Source organism: Peromyscus californicus, unplaced genomic scaffold (assembly GCF_007827085.1).
Source record: "Peromyscus californicus insignis strain IS unplaced genomic scaffold, ASM782708v3 Scaffold_6__1_contigs__length_162567912, whole genome shotgun sequence".
Classification (NCBI taxonomy): Eukaryota; Metazoa; Chordata; class Mammalia; order Rodentia; family Cricetidae; genus Peromyscus; species Peromyscus californicus.
Genome location: NW_026294584.1, coordinates 130,370,275 through 130,387,660, shown reverse-complemented (window position 1 = coordinate 130,387,660; position 17,386 = coordinate 130,370,275). Strand labels below are relative to the sequence as shown.

The 17,386-nt window shown below is 49.0% G+C and overlaps 1 protein-coding gene across 5 annotated transcripts in view; it reads right to left on the bottom strand.

Annotated features, from left to right (window-relative positions):
• Positions 1-876: 876 nt before the first annotated feature.
• The window catches only part of Tsen2 (tRNA splicing endonuclease subunit 2), a 42,001-nt gene continuing 25,491 nt past the window's right edge, over positions 877-17,386 (bottom strand). For 3 of the 5 annotated variants that reach the window (XM_052719661.1, XM_052719660.1, XM_052719662.1), the window contains exons 7-12: positions 13,314-13,364; positions 10,824-10,962; positions 6,037-6,073; positions 4,966-5,077; positions 4,019-4,108; positions 877-3,112 (exon numbers count right to left, since the gene is read on the bottom strand). In XM_052719661.1, the coding sequence (XP_052575621.1) occupies positions 3,053-3,112; positions 4,019-4,108; positions 4,966-5,077; positions 6,037-6,073; positions 10,824-10,962; positions 13,314-13,364 (489 nt within the window). In that variant the 3' untranslated portion in view covers positions 877-3,052. Of the gene's footprint in view, positions 3,113-4,018; positions 4,109-4,965; positions 5,078-6,036; positions 6,074-10,815; positions 10,963-13,313; positions 13,365-17,386 lie in introns of those variants that run through there. The other 2 variants (XM_052719663.1, XM_052719664.1) reach the window with 2 other exon arrangements.

The window sequence follows — 17,386 nt, the reverse complement described above, 5'->3', positions numbered from 1 at the left end:
TTTTTGGTTTTTTGAGACAGGGTTTCTCTGTGTAGCTTTGCACCGTTCCTGGAACTCACTCTGTAGTCCAGGCTGGCCTTGAACTCACAGAGATCCGCCTGGCTCTGCCTCCCAAGTGCTGGGATTAAAGGCGTGCGCCACACCACTGCCGTCCAGCTCCACTGCCGCCCAGCTCCAACAGTTGTGTTTTAAAGCTGAGAATCTGCTACTACCAAAATGGAAGAACCTTATTTACTGATGAAAGAAAACACTTTGTATCGATTAATTTAAGCTGACACATTTACTTTGTGATGTGACTGAAAAGAGTGAGGACCAGAGAGAGGGGACTGGGATAGAGCCAGGGTCTCTCACTGAACTGGAAGCTCACCATTTTAGCTCTGCTGGTAGAGAGCTCTCCAGATCTGCCCATCTCCCCCCCCCCCCCCCCCCCCATGCTGGGTTACAAGGCATGCACAGCCATGCCTGGCTGTGTACCTGGCTGCTGGATTCAAACTCAGGTCCTCAGGCTTGTGTGCCAAGTGCTCTTACACCGAGCCATCCTCCAGCCCCATCTCCATTTCACAGATGAGGAAGGCATTTCCCATTCCCAAGGCTACCTGACATCCTGGTGCTGACATGGAATGTGAACCCAGACTTGCATGTGTGATACTCGGGCAGACTTTCAGAAGACCTATCGCTGATTAAATGTGGTGTGGAAACTTAGCCAGCCTGGTGAGGGGGAGGCTGAGGAGGAGGAGGAGGAGGAGGAGGAGTTTGAGGCCAGCTCGAGCAACCTCGCAGAACCCTGTATCCCCTGCCCTCAAAAATTCACATGAAGATGCCAATTATTCAAGCTGCTAGAAGCCTTTCACATAAAGGAAATACATACACCAGCCATTACTTTAACAGGTTTATAAATGCTTTTTTCCCCATTATGTATTTTTAGGTGGGAGATCCCTATATTTTGCACAGTGGTCAACCTGCTTTAAACCTTCTAGTACTTTACAAAACAACAATTATTCAAGAGAAATTGGTGGGTTAAACATCTGGGCTGGTGGAGTTTAGTAGGTGAGGCCACTTGTGGCTAATCTTAATGACCAGAGATTAATCCCTGTGACCCACATGATGGAAGGAGAGAACTGACTCCTTCACATCCTCTGAGCTTCAACCCTGAGGCATTTATTTCTGTGTAAAAGTTCATCTACAAGAGACTCCTGTGAGCCTGAGGCTCGGAAGGTATGGGAAGACAACTCTGCTGAGTTAGGCTATGGCATCGCACTTGTCAAAGTCCCGAAGCGGCTTTGTCACAGGGCAAATTTCTAATCTTGATGAACTTGGGCTTTTAAAACAAATGTCTTGTCTTGCACATACGTTTCAGAAGGGCACAAGCCCTCCAAGGGTAAGCTAACACTGGTATTGGCTGGAGGCCACAGGTGGTACTGAATCAACACCTCTGCCGGTATTTCAGTCCTGTACCCCAAGGGCTCTATGGTAATGCAGAAGAGCACGAGGTTTGCTATACATGTCCAAGTCAACCATGCAAAGAAGAACCATCTCTACACAGGCTTGATTAGAGACACTGCTTCTGGGGTTGGGGACCTATCAGCCGTAAACTCTGACCTAGCACGGGCAAGGCCTGAGTCCCCAGCAGCCCCAGCCAAACCACGCAAGAGGACAGCGTCTCTGCAACGCTGCTCTCCCCTCCCCTTCCCCAGTGGTGGCACCAAACCCAAGGCCTCATTTTGCTCCCCACTCTGTCCCAGCTCAAGATGCTCTTCCACGGCTTTCAGTGACAAGTGGTACCTGTGGTCTCCTGGGCTTTCCATACCACACAGTTACTGAAGTCTGTATACTTGGGGGCACACTCACCCTTGGAGGCACCTGAGATGGCATGAGACAGGCAACAGCACTGGGTGAAGTATTCTTGGAAGAGTTCAGACTGCAGTACATCCAAGCCCTGTGCAGGACTAAATGAAATATGTGAAGCGGCTCCTCAAACTTTCAGTTGACTTTAAAAGTTCTGAAAACTGATGACTCAAAACAACAAGAAACCACAAGAAATCTCTGCTCAGGAGCCTGGGGGAAGCACACGATGGTAAAAATGCTAAAAAAAAAAAAAAAAAAAAGTCAGCAAAACTGAACTGGGAGCAAGCACATCCGTATAGCCCACTGATGCTCGCTGGGAGCCTGGGGCAGGGAGGAGCTGCATTACTGAACCTCATCTTCAGATCATGAGGCCTAACGTGTGTGAGGGCAGGAGCGAGGCCTGCAGGGTTAATGCAGTTCTTAAGGATGGGTTGGTTCCCCAGACTGGTTAGAGAGCTGTATCCCCATCCCCACTGGTCATGCCCCTTTCCACTTCTCCAGAATACTATGATGCCATCAAGTGGCAGACCTGTGCCATGACTTTCCAGCCACGAAAGTCATGAACCAAATAAGCCCTTTTCTTTACGTCCTATCTAGTATTAAGCATTCTGCTATGGAAACATAAAAACTGACTAAGATGCCCTCATTCCCCTCAGGCAACAGTTTCTCTGCTTTCTAACCCATGGGAAGAGGGGAATGATGTCTTGTTCTGCTAGATGTAAACTGCATTTGTTACCTTTCCAAAAGCTTCACTGCTTATTTTTATTTTATAAAAAGTTCCCCAAAGAAGACAAATTTTTTCTGGACTTATTTTGTAGACCAGGCTGGACTTGAACTCAGAGATCCGCCTGCTTCTGCCTCCCAAGTGCTGGGATTAAAGGTGTGCGACACCTCTACCTGGTGCAAGCTGCATTTTAAATAGCTAATACTGTATAATATTGTGTTCAACATGCAAACATGTCAAATAATGAGTTCACTGAGAATGCATCAGTCACTCAGTATTTCAAGGCTTCCAGACCATCATTGATTTTCAATTATTTGGGTTACTGGTTCAAGTCCTTGGGTGAGCTGAGCCAAGCAGAAGATTTTCCATTCAAAGCAACAGAACATGGGACTATGACCCCCAAATGTGCTGATGCTCCTTCAGAGAAGACGGATACCACACAGTCAGAGTTTATGGTGAATGGCAGACTCTGAGGTTGAAAGGTCAAAGCTCATCTTGGTCACTTCTCTCACGTGAAGAAACCCATCGGCTGAGAATCACCTCCTGCAACCGAGCAAAAGAGGGCTGGACTTCAGAAAAAGACATGGCAGTCCCAAGCATATAACACCATGACCCTCATACGGGACCCTGTCCACTGTCACCACTGAACTAGTGCCCCAGCACATGGCAGCAGCCAAGGCCAGTCCCTGACCCTAGTCTGGGAGCACTAGCACTTGCTGGTCAGCCATGGAAGTGAGAAGCGAACTTTGGTTGACATTTTATGAAGATCAGAACAAATGGAGGGAGGTGGCACTGGAGCCCTGGAGGCTGACAGGGGCTCTGACTGGGACCCAGGAGGCTACAACCGAGAGAGAGAAGGAAAACAAGGCGCGAGCACAGCTGTGTGCAGGGAGCACAGGACAGGGAGCACCGAAGCACAGGTGCTGTTGACGGCTTTGGGGCAGTGGTAAAGGGGAAGGGTTAGAAATGGCAGCAGACCCGGGACTCAAGATGAACCTGGCAGCCTTGGCAGAGGAAAACCAGCCAGCACTAGAGGGGGCCTGCTTCAGTGCAGGAGCAGAAGGTGAGGTGTGTGGGTGTGCAAGAGGTGTGTGGGTGTGTGAGGCTCAGTGGCAGAACAGGCACTCAGCGTGAGCGAGGCCTTGTGTTTTCACCCTCAGCACTGAAGAAGTCACATGAGAAGTTCGAGGAGGGAGAGACAGCTAGTCTCTGGAGTGAGACCTGCGGGAGACCTGGCCTGGCTACAGCTGGAGATGAGGAAGCCACAGGTAGACTGGCTGGAGCTATGGGATGGTGGAGTCTAACGGGTTCAGTGGGACGGAGAGAGAGGCTTCCAGGGCCAGCAGAAGCTTTCCGTCCCTGGGAAAAGACCCTTCCTGGTAGGCTTCCAGAGGACGCACTGGGAGCAGACTCTTGGGAGGCCGTGGCTCCATCTCCGCACGCACACACCTGAACTTGAATCCTCTTCATGCATTCTGGGGTCTCCATGTCTTCGCTAGTCATGGTAGAGGGTTTAATCAGGTAGCACAGCATCAGCTCCTGCAGAGAAACAAAGAAACCTCAATGTGCCAGCGCGTGAGGAGAGGAGCAGGCACCCCTGCCCGTCCCTGTACACCAATACACTGTGATGTGCACTCACCGGGCACACCGCCTTCTGCCTGGATCTGGCTCTTCTCTAAAGACCTGGCTTTTACAATCATCGAGAGGATGTGAACATGTGTTGAAGTAGACAAGCTGATTACACACACTCCGTATGCTATCAGATGGGGGAGACAGGTTGGCTCAGACTCATGATTCCCCTGTCTCCACTTTCCACGTGCACCATGCTCAGCTATACAAATAACTTTACATTTTTTATTATTTTGTTTTTAATTATGTATATATCTTCATGCCTGTGTGTAGGTATGTGCATGTGAGCGCAGGTGCCTGTGGAGGCTGGAAGAGGACACTGGATCTCCTGGAGCTGGAGTTATAGGCAGCTGTGAGCTGCCGGATGGGAGTGCTCTGGTCCTCTGGAATGAAGAGCAGTGTGAGCTCTGAGCCACTGGGCTCCAGTGACTTCCAAAAGCGAGAACAAAACAAAACAATCCTTTTTTGTCTGTTTGTTTATGTGTATGAGTGTGCCGTTGTGTACGTATATGCCATGTGAGTGCAGGTGCCAACAGAGGCCAGAAGGTGTCAGATCCTCTGGGGCTGGAGTTACAGGTGGTTGTGAGTTGTCTGATGTGGGTGCTGGGCTGAACTCAGGTCCTCTGCAAGAGCAGCAAGTGCTCTTAATCACGGAACCATCTCTCCGTTCCCCCCACATTCCCACCTTTAAAAAAAAAAATTCTACAATGTTTAGGAGAAAAACAAAGGAACCACATAAGTGACAGGCAAGGCTAAAGCTGTGCCACCTTAGAGACGTTCCCTGAGACTCTGCTCAAGGCGGCCAATGACTTCCAGCTGAAAGGTCTGCGGAGGGAGCCCTCAAAGTTGTCGTCCACGAGCTCAACGATGACAGAATAGCTGGAAGACAAGAGAGGCATCCTGAAGAGCCACAAAATCAACTTGTTCAGAGAGCAGTGTGTCTTACTAAAAACTACGAAGGGTTTCACAGCACCTGCTGCTAAAAGCCTAGACCCCTAAAGAGAATTACTAGTGACCAACAGCCTGAAGTCTATAGGAACATGCCTTTTTTTTGAGACAGGGTCTCACTATGTAGCCCTGGCTAGCCTGGAACATGCTATGTAGACCAGGTTGGCCTCAAACTTATAGAGCTCTACCTGCCTCCTCCTCAGAGTGCTGGGGTTAAAGACATGTGCTACCACACTTGGCCAGGAATATGACTTTTTAAAGAGATATATTTTATTTTTATAAGGATTATATTTGGGCTGGAGAGATTGCTCAGTGGTTAAGAGCACTGGCTGCTCTTCCAGAGGACCCAGGTTCAATTCCCAGCATCTGAATGGCAGCTCACGACTGTCTGTAATTCCAGTTCCAGGGGATCTGACATCCTTATGCAGACAAAACACCAATGTACATAAAATAAAAATAAACTATTAAAAAAGTAAGTATAGGTATTTGCCTGCATGTGTTGTACACCATGTTCATGCCTGGTGTCTGTGGATGCCAGAAGAAGATAATGGACCCTCTGGTTGTGAGCCACCATGGGGGTGCTGGGAACCGAACCTGGATCCTCCGGAAAAGCAGCCAGTGCTCTTAACCACTGAGTCTTTTTTTTTTAGACAGGGTTTCACCATGTAGCTCTGGCTGGCTCTCCTGGAACTTGCTTTGTAGACCAGGCTGGCCTTGAACTCAGAGATTCTCCTGCCTCTTCTTCCCAAGTGCTGGGATTACAGACATGCACCACTATCATCACCCGGTTAGGAATATGACTTTTAATTGTTTCTGAGACACTGAAAATTAAACTTGAAGCCAGAAATATCCTATGTTTTTTCAATTAATTTATTTTAAAAAGTCCAAACCTTGCGTGGTAAAATGGGGGGCCTTTCCGATACAGCACTGCAAAGAAGAGAAAGCGACGTTACCCCATCTCAGCCAGGCCAGGGCAAAGCAAACACCCAGCTCTCTGCACGAGGGCACTCTGCGCTCTGCCCTGCAGCCTGGCTTCAGATCCGAACTCCTTCTCCCGGAAACAAGGAAGTTCGTCAGATCTGCTGCCCAAACCTCGACACCCTCATCCACCCCACAAGCAACTCCCAGAGTTAAATGCAAGCCATTCTTTTTGGCTTTCTTCTGGTGCTGGGGACTGACTCCAGTGATCCACTCTGGCCAGCCCATACCCCTAGCCACAAGTGGGTCTTGCTTTTCTCCATGTGTGTGACATGGTAGAAAGAACATGAAGTCCATAAAATGGACAGCATTTGTGATTCGTTCCAAATCACCCAAACTCAGAGTGAGGGTGGGCCCCACTGCTGGGTGCCGAGGCAGGTGTTGTACTGGAGATGAGCAACCTCCAGGATATTTTCAGGGAAGTCAAGGGTCACTTCTCAGCCTTTTGGCTACACAGGTGTAGAAATCCAGGTCCTGGGGAGATGACGCAGTGGTAAGAACACAAGCTGTTTGAGTTTGAGGATCTGAGTTTCAATTCTCAGCACCACATAAAAGGTGGGTTATGGTTGCACATGCCTCGAACCCCAGCAGCAGGGGTGGAGAGGGCAGGGGTGTGGTGTGGTGGGGGGTGAGTTGGGGGGTAGGTGGATCCCAAGGGCTTGCTGGCCAGCCCAGCCAAAACAGTGAGCTTCTGTTCTGGGTCACTGAGAAACCCTGTCTCAAGGCAATAAGGCAAAGAATGACAGAAGAAGCCACCTGACATCCTCTTCTGACCTCCTGATGCACGCTCACCTGCAGTCACACGCATGCATCACACACACATTCACATGTATGGGCTGGGAAGATGTCTCAGTAGGTAAAAATGCTTGGTATGAACGCCCATACATTGTGTCCACACCATGGCACATGTGCCCATGCAAACCTGAGTTCATGCACACACTTATAAATAAAAACTAAAATAAACGAATAAATAGGAAAGAAATTCAGTCAAGAGGCTATAAAAGATCCACAACCACACCCTCCACCCAGTTACCAGTCTTCCTTTCTCATGGGGCTCTGACACATGAAGGGGTGAAGCCAATCTGCAGAGATCAAGAAGAGCCTCTCACTGAAGGAGCCTGGGCCTAAGGACTGTAGACCTTAGGGACCCTTTAGAGGCAGGTACTGGCTAGCTGTCCACCATGTCCATCACTTCCTCCAGGCTCTCAGTCCCTGAACATCCAGGCCTGGCCCTGTGCTGTGTCATGTGTCTCGAGCACTTAGATCCTGAGAGCCCGTGCTGATGATGGAGCAACCGGAAGCCTGGGGCCCTGAGCACCTGTCAGAGTCCACCTGGAGCCAAGCAGAGATGCTCACTGGCTTTCAGGTAAAGTACGAGTGAACGCTATAATGAGCCCCCGGGGCCTGACATTTACAAATGAACAATGAACTCTGAAGTAACCTACAGCTACGCCACTGCCGCTGCCACGTGCTCATCCTGTGACACTGGCTGCCCCCTTGCTCCCCACTAGAGGAAAGTTCAAGGGAAGCTTGTTTCCCTTGAACAATGGACACACTTTCCTTTTTGAAGACAGTGATTCTGGAGCCATTTCAGGACCCCGAGGACACAGCAGAACCCCTTCATCTAGCCTGCCATTTCTAAGTCTATTTTCTGTGGTCACGTTGCCATCAGAGTACTCATTTCTTATATACTGTGTTTCAGTATTCCTCAACTCAGTTCCCACCAAGTAAACATCCAAATACATTCAGACATCTCTCTACTTTTTCGGGTACAGCAATGGGGTGAAGGTGGACCCAGAACCATAGCTTCCCGCCCAATCTCTGCCACCCCAGGTTGTGAGACTTTAGGCCAGTTACTAGCCTCTCTGCACTGGTTTCCAACACTCTAAAATGAAGGCATGCTGGGCACAGTGACACACACGTGTAATCCCAGCTAGGCAGGAAGCTGAGCCAGGAGGGTTGTTCAACTGTGAGAGCAGCCTGGGCAATGTAGTGAAACTCCATTTCAAGACGCAAAACAAAAAATGAAGCACCCAAGGGTGATGCTTCAAGAAATGAAGGTCTTCTCTACCCCCTGAATCCATGTGTGGAACTGTGGGAGCCCGTTCTCGGGTTCCTCGTGGCTTTACCCAGCAGGTCCGCATAGAGGATGATTAGGACCATGGGCCTGAGTGCAGGTGTCTGAGATGGTCTGCACTTGGCTGTGCTGGGGGAGGAGGTCTTTTGCTCCACCCCCTGGCGTCTCTATAAAAACCCTGGGGCAGAGACAGTCGGGCCCGTTGGAATAGGTTCCAGGCCCTCTCGAGGCTATCCTTTATTTTCTGTTTATCTCCGCGATATTCTCCGCAATAAATCCTTCTATCTAATATTTCCTGCTGCTCGCACTCAAGAAAACTCTGGGGAACTGTGGGGGTGGTGGGTAAACGCCCCACATGGAACCAAATGTGCATCTTCACCCCACATTCTGGGAGGCTCAATGCTTTGAGTAAATCATGAGTCACGTGGACACATCCTCGGCCAGTCCTTTTCAGAAGTGCTCTACAAAGATGGTGATATGACAGAGCGCAGGCAAATTCAGAAACCAGCTGAGGTCACACAGGCAGCAAGAGGTAGAGCCGGCCGTGAACCCAAGAGCTCTCTGTTACCCATGCTGCCTTTCAACATACTGGACAACCTTGCTTCAGTTCATATTTCGATCTTAGGATGGGAATGGCGGAGACCTGCTAGGTAGGTGGAGTGGCTGTGACCACGGGAGGGAGAATGAAGAAGTCAAAAAGAAACAAAACAAGACCATCCCCTGCTCAAAGACGATCTGGGACCAGTACAGCTATCTTGAAATATCTCCAGCAACTTGACCCAGTCCACACCATCAGCCACATGCATATCCGTCTAGGATGGAAGAACAAAGGAAGCTTCCCCAAGAGGGATGGGCACATAGCAACCTACCAACTACTGTTCAGAAAGCAATCTCTGGGTTGCTGGTACCCCCATGAAGACTATCCCACAATTCTAGGCAACTCTCTGGGGAGTTCAGCTGTGCCCCTTGCAAAAGGGGTCATCCTAGCCATGCTTGTTGACTGTTTTTACCCACCACAGAGGGTGGGGAGGATCATGAGACCTCACCTGAGTATCCAGCACTCCCTACCACCTGTGGTATGCAACTGAGCCTTAATTACATGTGACCTAGGGGAGGGGCTAGAGTATATAGGCCTGGGAAGGCTAGGGTACAGGGTGGGGTGGGGTCTACAGGGTAAGCCCTCATCCCTTCGGGGGTAAAGACTTTCTAGGTGTGGCCTGTTGCGGGGAAGGAGCACCCACAGCACTGTAAGTAGCCCCAATAAACTGACTAGCTCCCCAGAGTAAACTTTGGCAGAATTGTCCCTCAGTTCCTCACTGGGACATTAGAAGGGGTAGATACTGCTTATGTCTCTCTCTGGGATAGAATTCTTGTAACACCAGGTTAAACGCAGCCTATTTTAGAGCATTACAATTTTGATTTTTTTTTTGTTTGTTTGTTTTTTGAGACAGGGTTTCTCTGTGTAGCTTTGGTGCCTGTCCTGGCTCTCGCTGTGTAGACCAGGCTGGCCTTGAACTCACAGAGTTCCACCTACCTCTGCCTCCTGAGTGCTGGGATTAAAGGTGTGCACCACCACTGCCTGGCTTTAATTTTTTATTATATGGGTGTTTTGCCTGCCTTCGTTTTTTGTACACCACATGTGTGTTTGGTGTCCAACAGAGACTAGAAGAAGTAAGAGTCTCTAGAACTGGAGTCACAGATGGTTGTTACCCACCATGTGGACGTTAGGAATCAAACCCAGGTCCTCTGGAAGAGCAGCCAGTGCCCTGAACTGCTGAGTCACCTCTCCAGCCCCAGCATTAAGAATTTCAAAGACGGTAGGCCCAGCTTCCCCAACCAGCTTCTCCTCCATTTTGGTCCTTTTTAGTCATTAGTAAGACAGCACTCAGAGGGTTCCACTAAAATCAGGTCACGTCAAAGACTTTTCATCCCCCGAATCCCAGCTCTGGTCCCAGCCTAACTCCCTTGGGAGCCATGTTCTCCACACCCTGTGCAGTTCCTGAGACCTGCTAATCATCTCCTGCCTTGGCCTCTGTGCTTGCTGTCTGCTCTGCCCAGCAAGCCCTTCCCAGACACACAACTCCCATGGGGTCACTGGGAGGCAGTGACATGTACAAGTGCCTGTGAGCCTGCACACTAGAATCCAAAGCTCCAAAGTGACTGGTCCTGGAAACCACTCGTCAGGGTCCTGGAGGAAGCAGCCCACGTGGCACACAGAAGAGCAAAGGGCTGCCATGAGGAGTAAGCGTCACAGGGGTGTCCAGCACCAAGCCTGACAGTGTATACTCAGTAAATGACAGCTGGGCTATCACCACAGCTCAGGATGCTCTCATCTGGAGGATGAACGGGTGAAGCTGCGAGAACACAGGCCTGACCAAAATCACACAAGCTCACGGCTGAGCTGCAGCACGTGCCACACAACTCTCGTCTATGATCAGGAAAGCCTGCGTCTGCCTGGAGGCTTCCCCAACACACTTCTTACTCCCGGGATCGAACCCATCCCATCCAAATACCCAGCATTTGTATCCAAATCATCACCATCACAGATAGCTAACCCAACCTCCCAGGCAGAATGGGCTGACTCTGTCCTCGAATCTGCCACCCACACCAAGAGCTACTCACACAGATCTGTTCCATACTTGAGCCCCACTTTGGGTACCCAGCCTTTGCTTCGGAAGTAGTGGTAGGCCATGTAGGTGGTCCTGAAGGTGGGCTGGACTGCAGTGAAGGCTTGCCAGAGCTTCACTATTGTTAAAGGCTCCTACAGTTGTTTTAAAAGAAGACATGAGTTTGCATGTATTCACTCCCACTCAGTGAGGGAGCAGACATCCGGAGGAGCATGGCACTACAGCAGCAATGGACAAACGAGGGGCTTCATTCAGGAGACCAGACCCACACTGCCTATGTGACAGGACCACCGTGTGTGGCTCCTCACAACACAGGTGCTACTGTGGGTCGATGATGATCACTGTGATCATCAAAAACAAAAAACAAAACAAAACAACCCCCCAAGCAACCCTGGTAATTTGGGTCATGTGAACTTAATCACACTCTTTCCCTTGCAGTACTGGGTGTGCAAAACAGGGCCTTGTACACGCTGAGGCAAGTGCCCACCACTGAGCTGCAGCCCAGCCCTCCCCATGTGTGCGGTTAAAAAGCTATGCACATATCATTAAAATTGTTTCTGTGGGTGGAGGCATTGCCTTTTTGAGACAGAGTCTCACAATTGTAGCCCAGGTTGGCCTTGAACTTGCAGTCTTCACACATCTGCTTCCTAGTGCCACCAGAAAAGTCTCCAATGACCTATGTGGCTCCCACCCGAGCTCTCATTCATCTCTTCTGAAGCAGGACTTTAGAGAACCCAGAAAAGCAAACCCTGAGGCCGGGGTGCAGCTTAGTGATGGAGCATAGGCTCAGCATACATAGGCTCCAGGATCCATCCTTGGGAGAGGGAGAGGAAAGGCTAACATTTAGGAATGAGAAACAGCAAAGGACAAGGGGTCAGAGACCATGTAAAAAGGTGGGAGGGTGAGGATCCGGGTAATGACATTCTAGGCAAAGGAACCAGTATGTGGTGTTGGACCCAAGTATAACAAGTCCACCAAAGCTTGGTGAAACCCACCGGGGCTTGTTGAAACCCACCAGAGCTTGTTGAAACCCACCACCCTTTAGTGAGCAGCTACTGCAATGTCAGGCCAGGCTCAGGAAAGTGAAAAATAATTTTGTAAGTGAAAATTTCATTAAAGACCCAAAGATGGCCGGGCGGTGGTGGCGCACGCCTTTAATCCCAGCACTCGGGAGGCAGAGCCAGGTGGATCTCTGTGAGTTCGAGGCCAGCCTGGGCTACCAAGTGAGTTCCAGGAAAGGCGCAAAGCTATACAGAGAAACCCTGTCTCGAAAAACCAAAAAAAAAAAAAAAAAGACCCAAAGATGATCCCTGGCTCCATCTTAGCTTTCAGATAGGAGAGTGGCCACCTGAGAGTGCAGTGCGATAACCCAGCTGCGTCCAGAGAGGGGCCTTGAACAGAACGAGAATGTTTTTCTAGGTTGCAGCAGAAAACAGTCAGAAGTAACTGGGTGGGTTTGGAAAGTGTCTTTCCTCGTTCCATTGCTTTGGGAAAGAATCAACCCTTCAGCTGGCTGGGGCTCAGTCGCTCTATAAGACATGCTCAGTTCAGCTCAGCCTAAGCTTTAATTCCACAAGTAGAGCTGGGCCACAGCTCACGGGTAGAGCACGTGCTTAGTGTCAACAAGGCCCTGGGCTCCGTCCCCAGATAACAAGTGGCTCTCATAAACACCTAGGGTGGCCTTGGCTGAGTTACTTATTTTCTCTGAGCCTCAGTGAGCTTGTTAAGGCAGCTCCAACTAAGAGGCAAAAAGGATTGGAAACAGCACAGCCAAGCTGGGCGCCATGGCTCACACATGGAATTCTAGCACTTGGTGTGTTCTGGCCCTGCCTAGGCTATGAATGAAGATCTTGATTCAAAAACAAAAATAAAGGACTGGAGAGATGGCTCAGTGGTTAAGCAAGAGAACCAGTCCATTCCCAGCACCCACATGGCAGCTCCATAACTGTCTGTGCTCTAGTTCCAGGAGATCCAATGCCCTCTCTGGTCTCTGTGCACACCAAGCATGAACGGGCTGCACAAACACGCAGGCAAAATGCCTATATACATAAAGTCAAACAACCAACCCAGGGAATTTAAAGGGTCTGCACAGCATGTGTAGGAACTATGTAGCGGTGACTTTGATTATTTTTGCAGCGCTAGGCATGGATCAAAGCCTCAGATATGTCAAGCAGACACTGCTCCTGAGCTGCACCCAGCCTGCAGCTCTGCTTCCTGTTGGTGATTTTAGAACCACCCGGAGACAGTATTCTTGTATAACAAGCTGTACTTCTGCAGGTTCTGAGAAAAACACAGCCTAAAAGGTCACCCTGGTTTGTGCCTGAACTGCTTTAGTTGAGGCTCCAAACCCAAAACTTACAGAAAAAAGGCAATTCCTATTTTTTTTTTCAGTCAAAGTCGACACATTTGCATTAAAGCTCCATGGGAAGGGGTTCAACCTACTGTCAACAGGGGAATGGTGAGATTATATGCATACAGAACTTACCTTCTCATAGTAAATACTTAAACATCCCAGGGCGTAGGCCAGGAAGAAAGCCTACAACAAAGCAGGGAAGTTCTCATTAGAAGCATGCTGCTCTCCTAGGGTGGGCATGGAAGCCACCGCCTCGCACGCCCTTGGTTCACCCCAGCATCACCCAACAGAAATAAAAATAGCTTTCTGACAAAGCCAACATGCTTCCAAATGCTAATGCAATCTCAACAGCCACGTGCTGTGGCCTCTGTCCCAGGCAGTCAGGACAGTCAACTATGATCCTCAGGTCTCAGGTGCCCAGGAGATGGGTTGGTGGGCAGTACTAAAAGATGGCTCGTTGACACTGGGTTACTTTGTGTTTTATTGACTGCAGTGCTGCAGACCCAGGCCCTCCTGCATGCTTGAACTACCCTACCACACCACACCCAACCTGACTTTTCTAACATCAAAGTATCCAAAAAGACAGGAGACATGCTACCCCAAATAATTACAAATGGTCCCTGCCTCCAAGTGCAGAGCAGAAGGGTTCTTGAGTACAAACAGGATTTGGCTTTTTTCTTCACTGTCCCCTCCTGTCCCAACCTGGTGTACAAGTGGCAACAAGGGGCCAGAAAGCTGAATGGTGCAGAAGTGTCCAGAGATGAGAGGGTGCAGGGCCTAGCACCTCAATAACCTCCTTAGAACCACCCAGAGCCACTGGACACTGGTGTTCTCCACAGCTGCAGCTCTCCAAGGCTGTCTGGAGTTCCTGGGTCTCAAACTCAAAACTATCTGCCTCATTTGTGCTCTTGCTGGTTGGGGAGGACACAGGTAGAGACAAAAAAGCCCAAGGCCTGCAGTGAGACCATGGCAGAGACCATCACAGCCAGACCTCACCGTGATCTGCAAAACAGGACTCAATATTTTTAGTTTGGAAAATGTTGGGGAATATTAGTTTTAAATGTGTTACATTCATTTATGCTGAGGAATATTTGTTTAATGATGCAAAGAAGTGTTGCATTCTTTTATGTTGCATTTGTTTAACTCTGTGAAGCTGTGTTACTGTGCCTACCTAAAACACTTGATTAGTCTAATAAAGAGCTGAACAGCCAATAGTGAGGCAGGAGAAAGGATAGGTGGGGCTGTCAGGCAGAGAGAATAAATAGAGGAAGAGACGAGAAGAGAAGGGGAGAAGGGAGAAAAGGAGAAGGAGAGGAGGACTCCATGGGCCAGCCACCCAGCCACCCATGGAGTAAGAAGTAAAGAAAGGAATAAAAAAGAGAAAGGTAAAAGCCCAGAGTCAAAAGATAGATGGGATAATTTAAGAAAAGTTGGCTAGAAACAAGCCAAGCTAAGACCAGACATTTATAAGTAATAAGTCTCTGGGTATTTACTTGGGATCTGGGTGGCGCGTCCCCAAAAAGCAAAGAGTTAAAAAAACAAACAAACAAACAAAAAAACAACTACAGGAAAAGTTATTTTTCATAAAAATACTATTTAGAGCAGATGTGGTAACTCAGTGCTGCTCCTGGAATATGGCCAGTCCTTCTCACTCTTGCTCTCTGCCATCTCGATGGTCCTTTCCACACAGACTCAAGCAACTCTTTTCCTGTCTCCTCCAGAGCACTTGCTTTTGTCTTTCATCCATGGGCCTCCCTGAGAAGACCAAATCAGGCAGAACAGAGTGATGCTGTCCCTCAGGCTACAGGACAGTCCAGCTCCCCTTGGGTGAGGGCTCAATGCCTGTGTTGAAAGAATGAAAGGGACCCCAACCCTTGTCTTAGCTTAGGCCCAGGCGGCTCGATCCCCTGGGGGTTCTGCACCTGCCTCAGCTTGCTTCTCCAGGGGCCTGCATGTCCCGAGGCTGGTCTAGTTTTCTCAGTGTTGCCCACAGCCCTACAACCTTGCCTGGCTGCACTCTTTTCATTACCTTTCCTACCACTAAATACTGAAGTTTTTGGATAGACCAGGGTGACCAGAAACACCATGGAAAAGATAAAGCTGTCTCTCCAGGTGGTAAGTTCCCTTCATTTTGCCAAATTTGCATTTCTTGGGTCAGAATGGTACAATAAAAAAAAAAAAAATCAGCCTCAAAGGATCAGAATGGAGATGGAATAAGGTCTAGCAGACTTATTTATGCTTTCACTGAGGTGGTTTAAATTGATTTTATTTTTAATTTTTATTTTATGTGTATGGGTGTTTTGCCTGCATGTATGTGTGTGCCAGGGACCCAAGGAGGCCAGAAGAGGGTGTCAGATTCCCCTGGAACTGGAGCCATCACGTGGGTGGGTAATGGGAACAGAACTTGGGTCCTCTTGAGGTTAAGAGCCAGTGCTCTTTTATCTCTCCCATCTCACCGAGGCGTTTTTGTTTGGAATCCAATCCTCACGAAGCTGACATCAGCAGCAAGCTCTCTCTTTTGGGTGCTGAGGTGGAGGTGAACCTGTGACAGTTTTTCCATCACACGGGTTATTCCAGTTAGGGCCCACAGCACTGGAAAACCAGATCTCAAAGGCAGACCGCTCTGAAGCTTTGCAGCAGCCTGGCTCAGTGATCACATGACTCCTTAAAGGAAGACCCAGACAGCGAGCATGCGTGAGAGAGAGAGAGCACATTATCAGCCAATCGGTGGTCTGCCATGGGCATGGTTCGAGAGCAGGACGGGGAAGAAGCCACTATCTGCGTTACAGCTGTCAGTGTCCAACAGAGGAAAAGGCAAAAGCCACTCACGTGACGCGGTCCCTGCGAATTCTTCTTAATTCATGACGCGTGTCAACAATTTAGAGAGAACTAGCTTTGGGTCGGGAATGAAGGCTGACTGGGCACCTGCCAGGAAAGACGTGCGCATGCGCCTTTGATATGCGTTATGTTAGTGTGATATCTGATCCTGAACATGAACTCAGAACTGTTACACTGAGTAAGAGGAAGGAAGTGTACCTGTAACACCCCCTCCCACTTTTTCCCTTAAGCTTTCCCTCTGCAAGCCACACGCTTCTACAAGCTACAATCAAACCAAATTTCACTGCTCATTTTAAATTTAGAGGAAAAAACAGACAAACAAAAGCACCTGCCATTTTGTGTCAGGACAACAGAGAGAATCAGAAATAAAACGGGCCATGTCCACCCAGGGATGTCGCATCCATGGTGAGAGATGAGCACGGAGTTGCGCGCCTTCCAGGAGAGGCACCTGACACACGCCATGTCTCATTTGATCGTCACTCTAACCGTCTGGGGGGAACAGCTGGGACGTCACCATCGGAAAACAGAGGGATGCCACCTCTCGTGTGCTATGTTGATGAGGCCAGTCTTTTCTCCTGTAGCATGAATCTTAACATGCCTTATTAATAAAACAAACCAGGAGCCAGGTATTGGGGTAAATTCTGAAAGATCAGAGAAACAGAACAAGCCACAGCTAACCTCACCTCGCCAATTCCTCAGCTGATCTCGTTTCCTCAAACTGAAAGCCTCTGAGTCTTCATCTGAATGGATCTCAGCTGAACTGCTCCTAAAGCCTAAAAGCTTAACAGAGGCTACTTCCTGGTTTTCACACCTTATATACTTTTCTGCTTCCTGCCATCACTTCCTGGAATTAAAGGTGTGTATCACCATGCCTGGCTGTTTCCAGTGTGGCTTTGAACTCACAGAGATCTGGATGGATCTCTGCCTCCAGAATGCTAGGATTAAAGGTATATGTGCCACCATTTTCTGGCCTCTATGTCTATCTAGCGGCTGTTCTGTTCTCTGACCCCAAATAAATTAATTAGGGTGCACAATATATTGGGGAACACAATATTACCACATTCTCCTACTTATCTTTTCTGTTTTTTGATACAGGGTTTCACTGTGTATCCCTGTCTGACCTGGAACTTGATATGTACATCAAGCTGACCTGGAATTCACCTTGCTTCTGCCTCCCAGTGCTGGGCTTAAAGGTGTGGGCTACCATGCTCAGACCCATTTATCTTTGTCTCTTACTTCACCTCTATCTTTAATGTGGAGGGGAGTAAACCCAGGCATGTAAGCAAATGCTGGGCCATGGAGTTATGATTTCGACCACTGTTATCTTATCTATTGCCATTTCTCATTGGCAGCTCACAACAAATGCT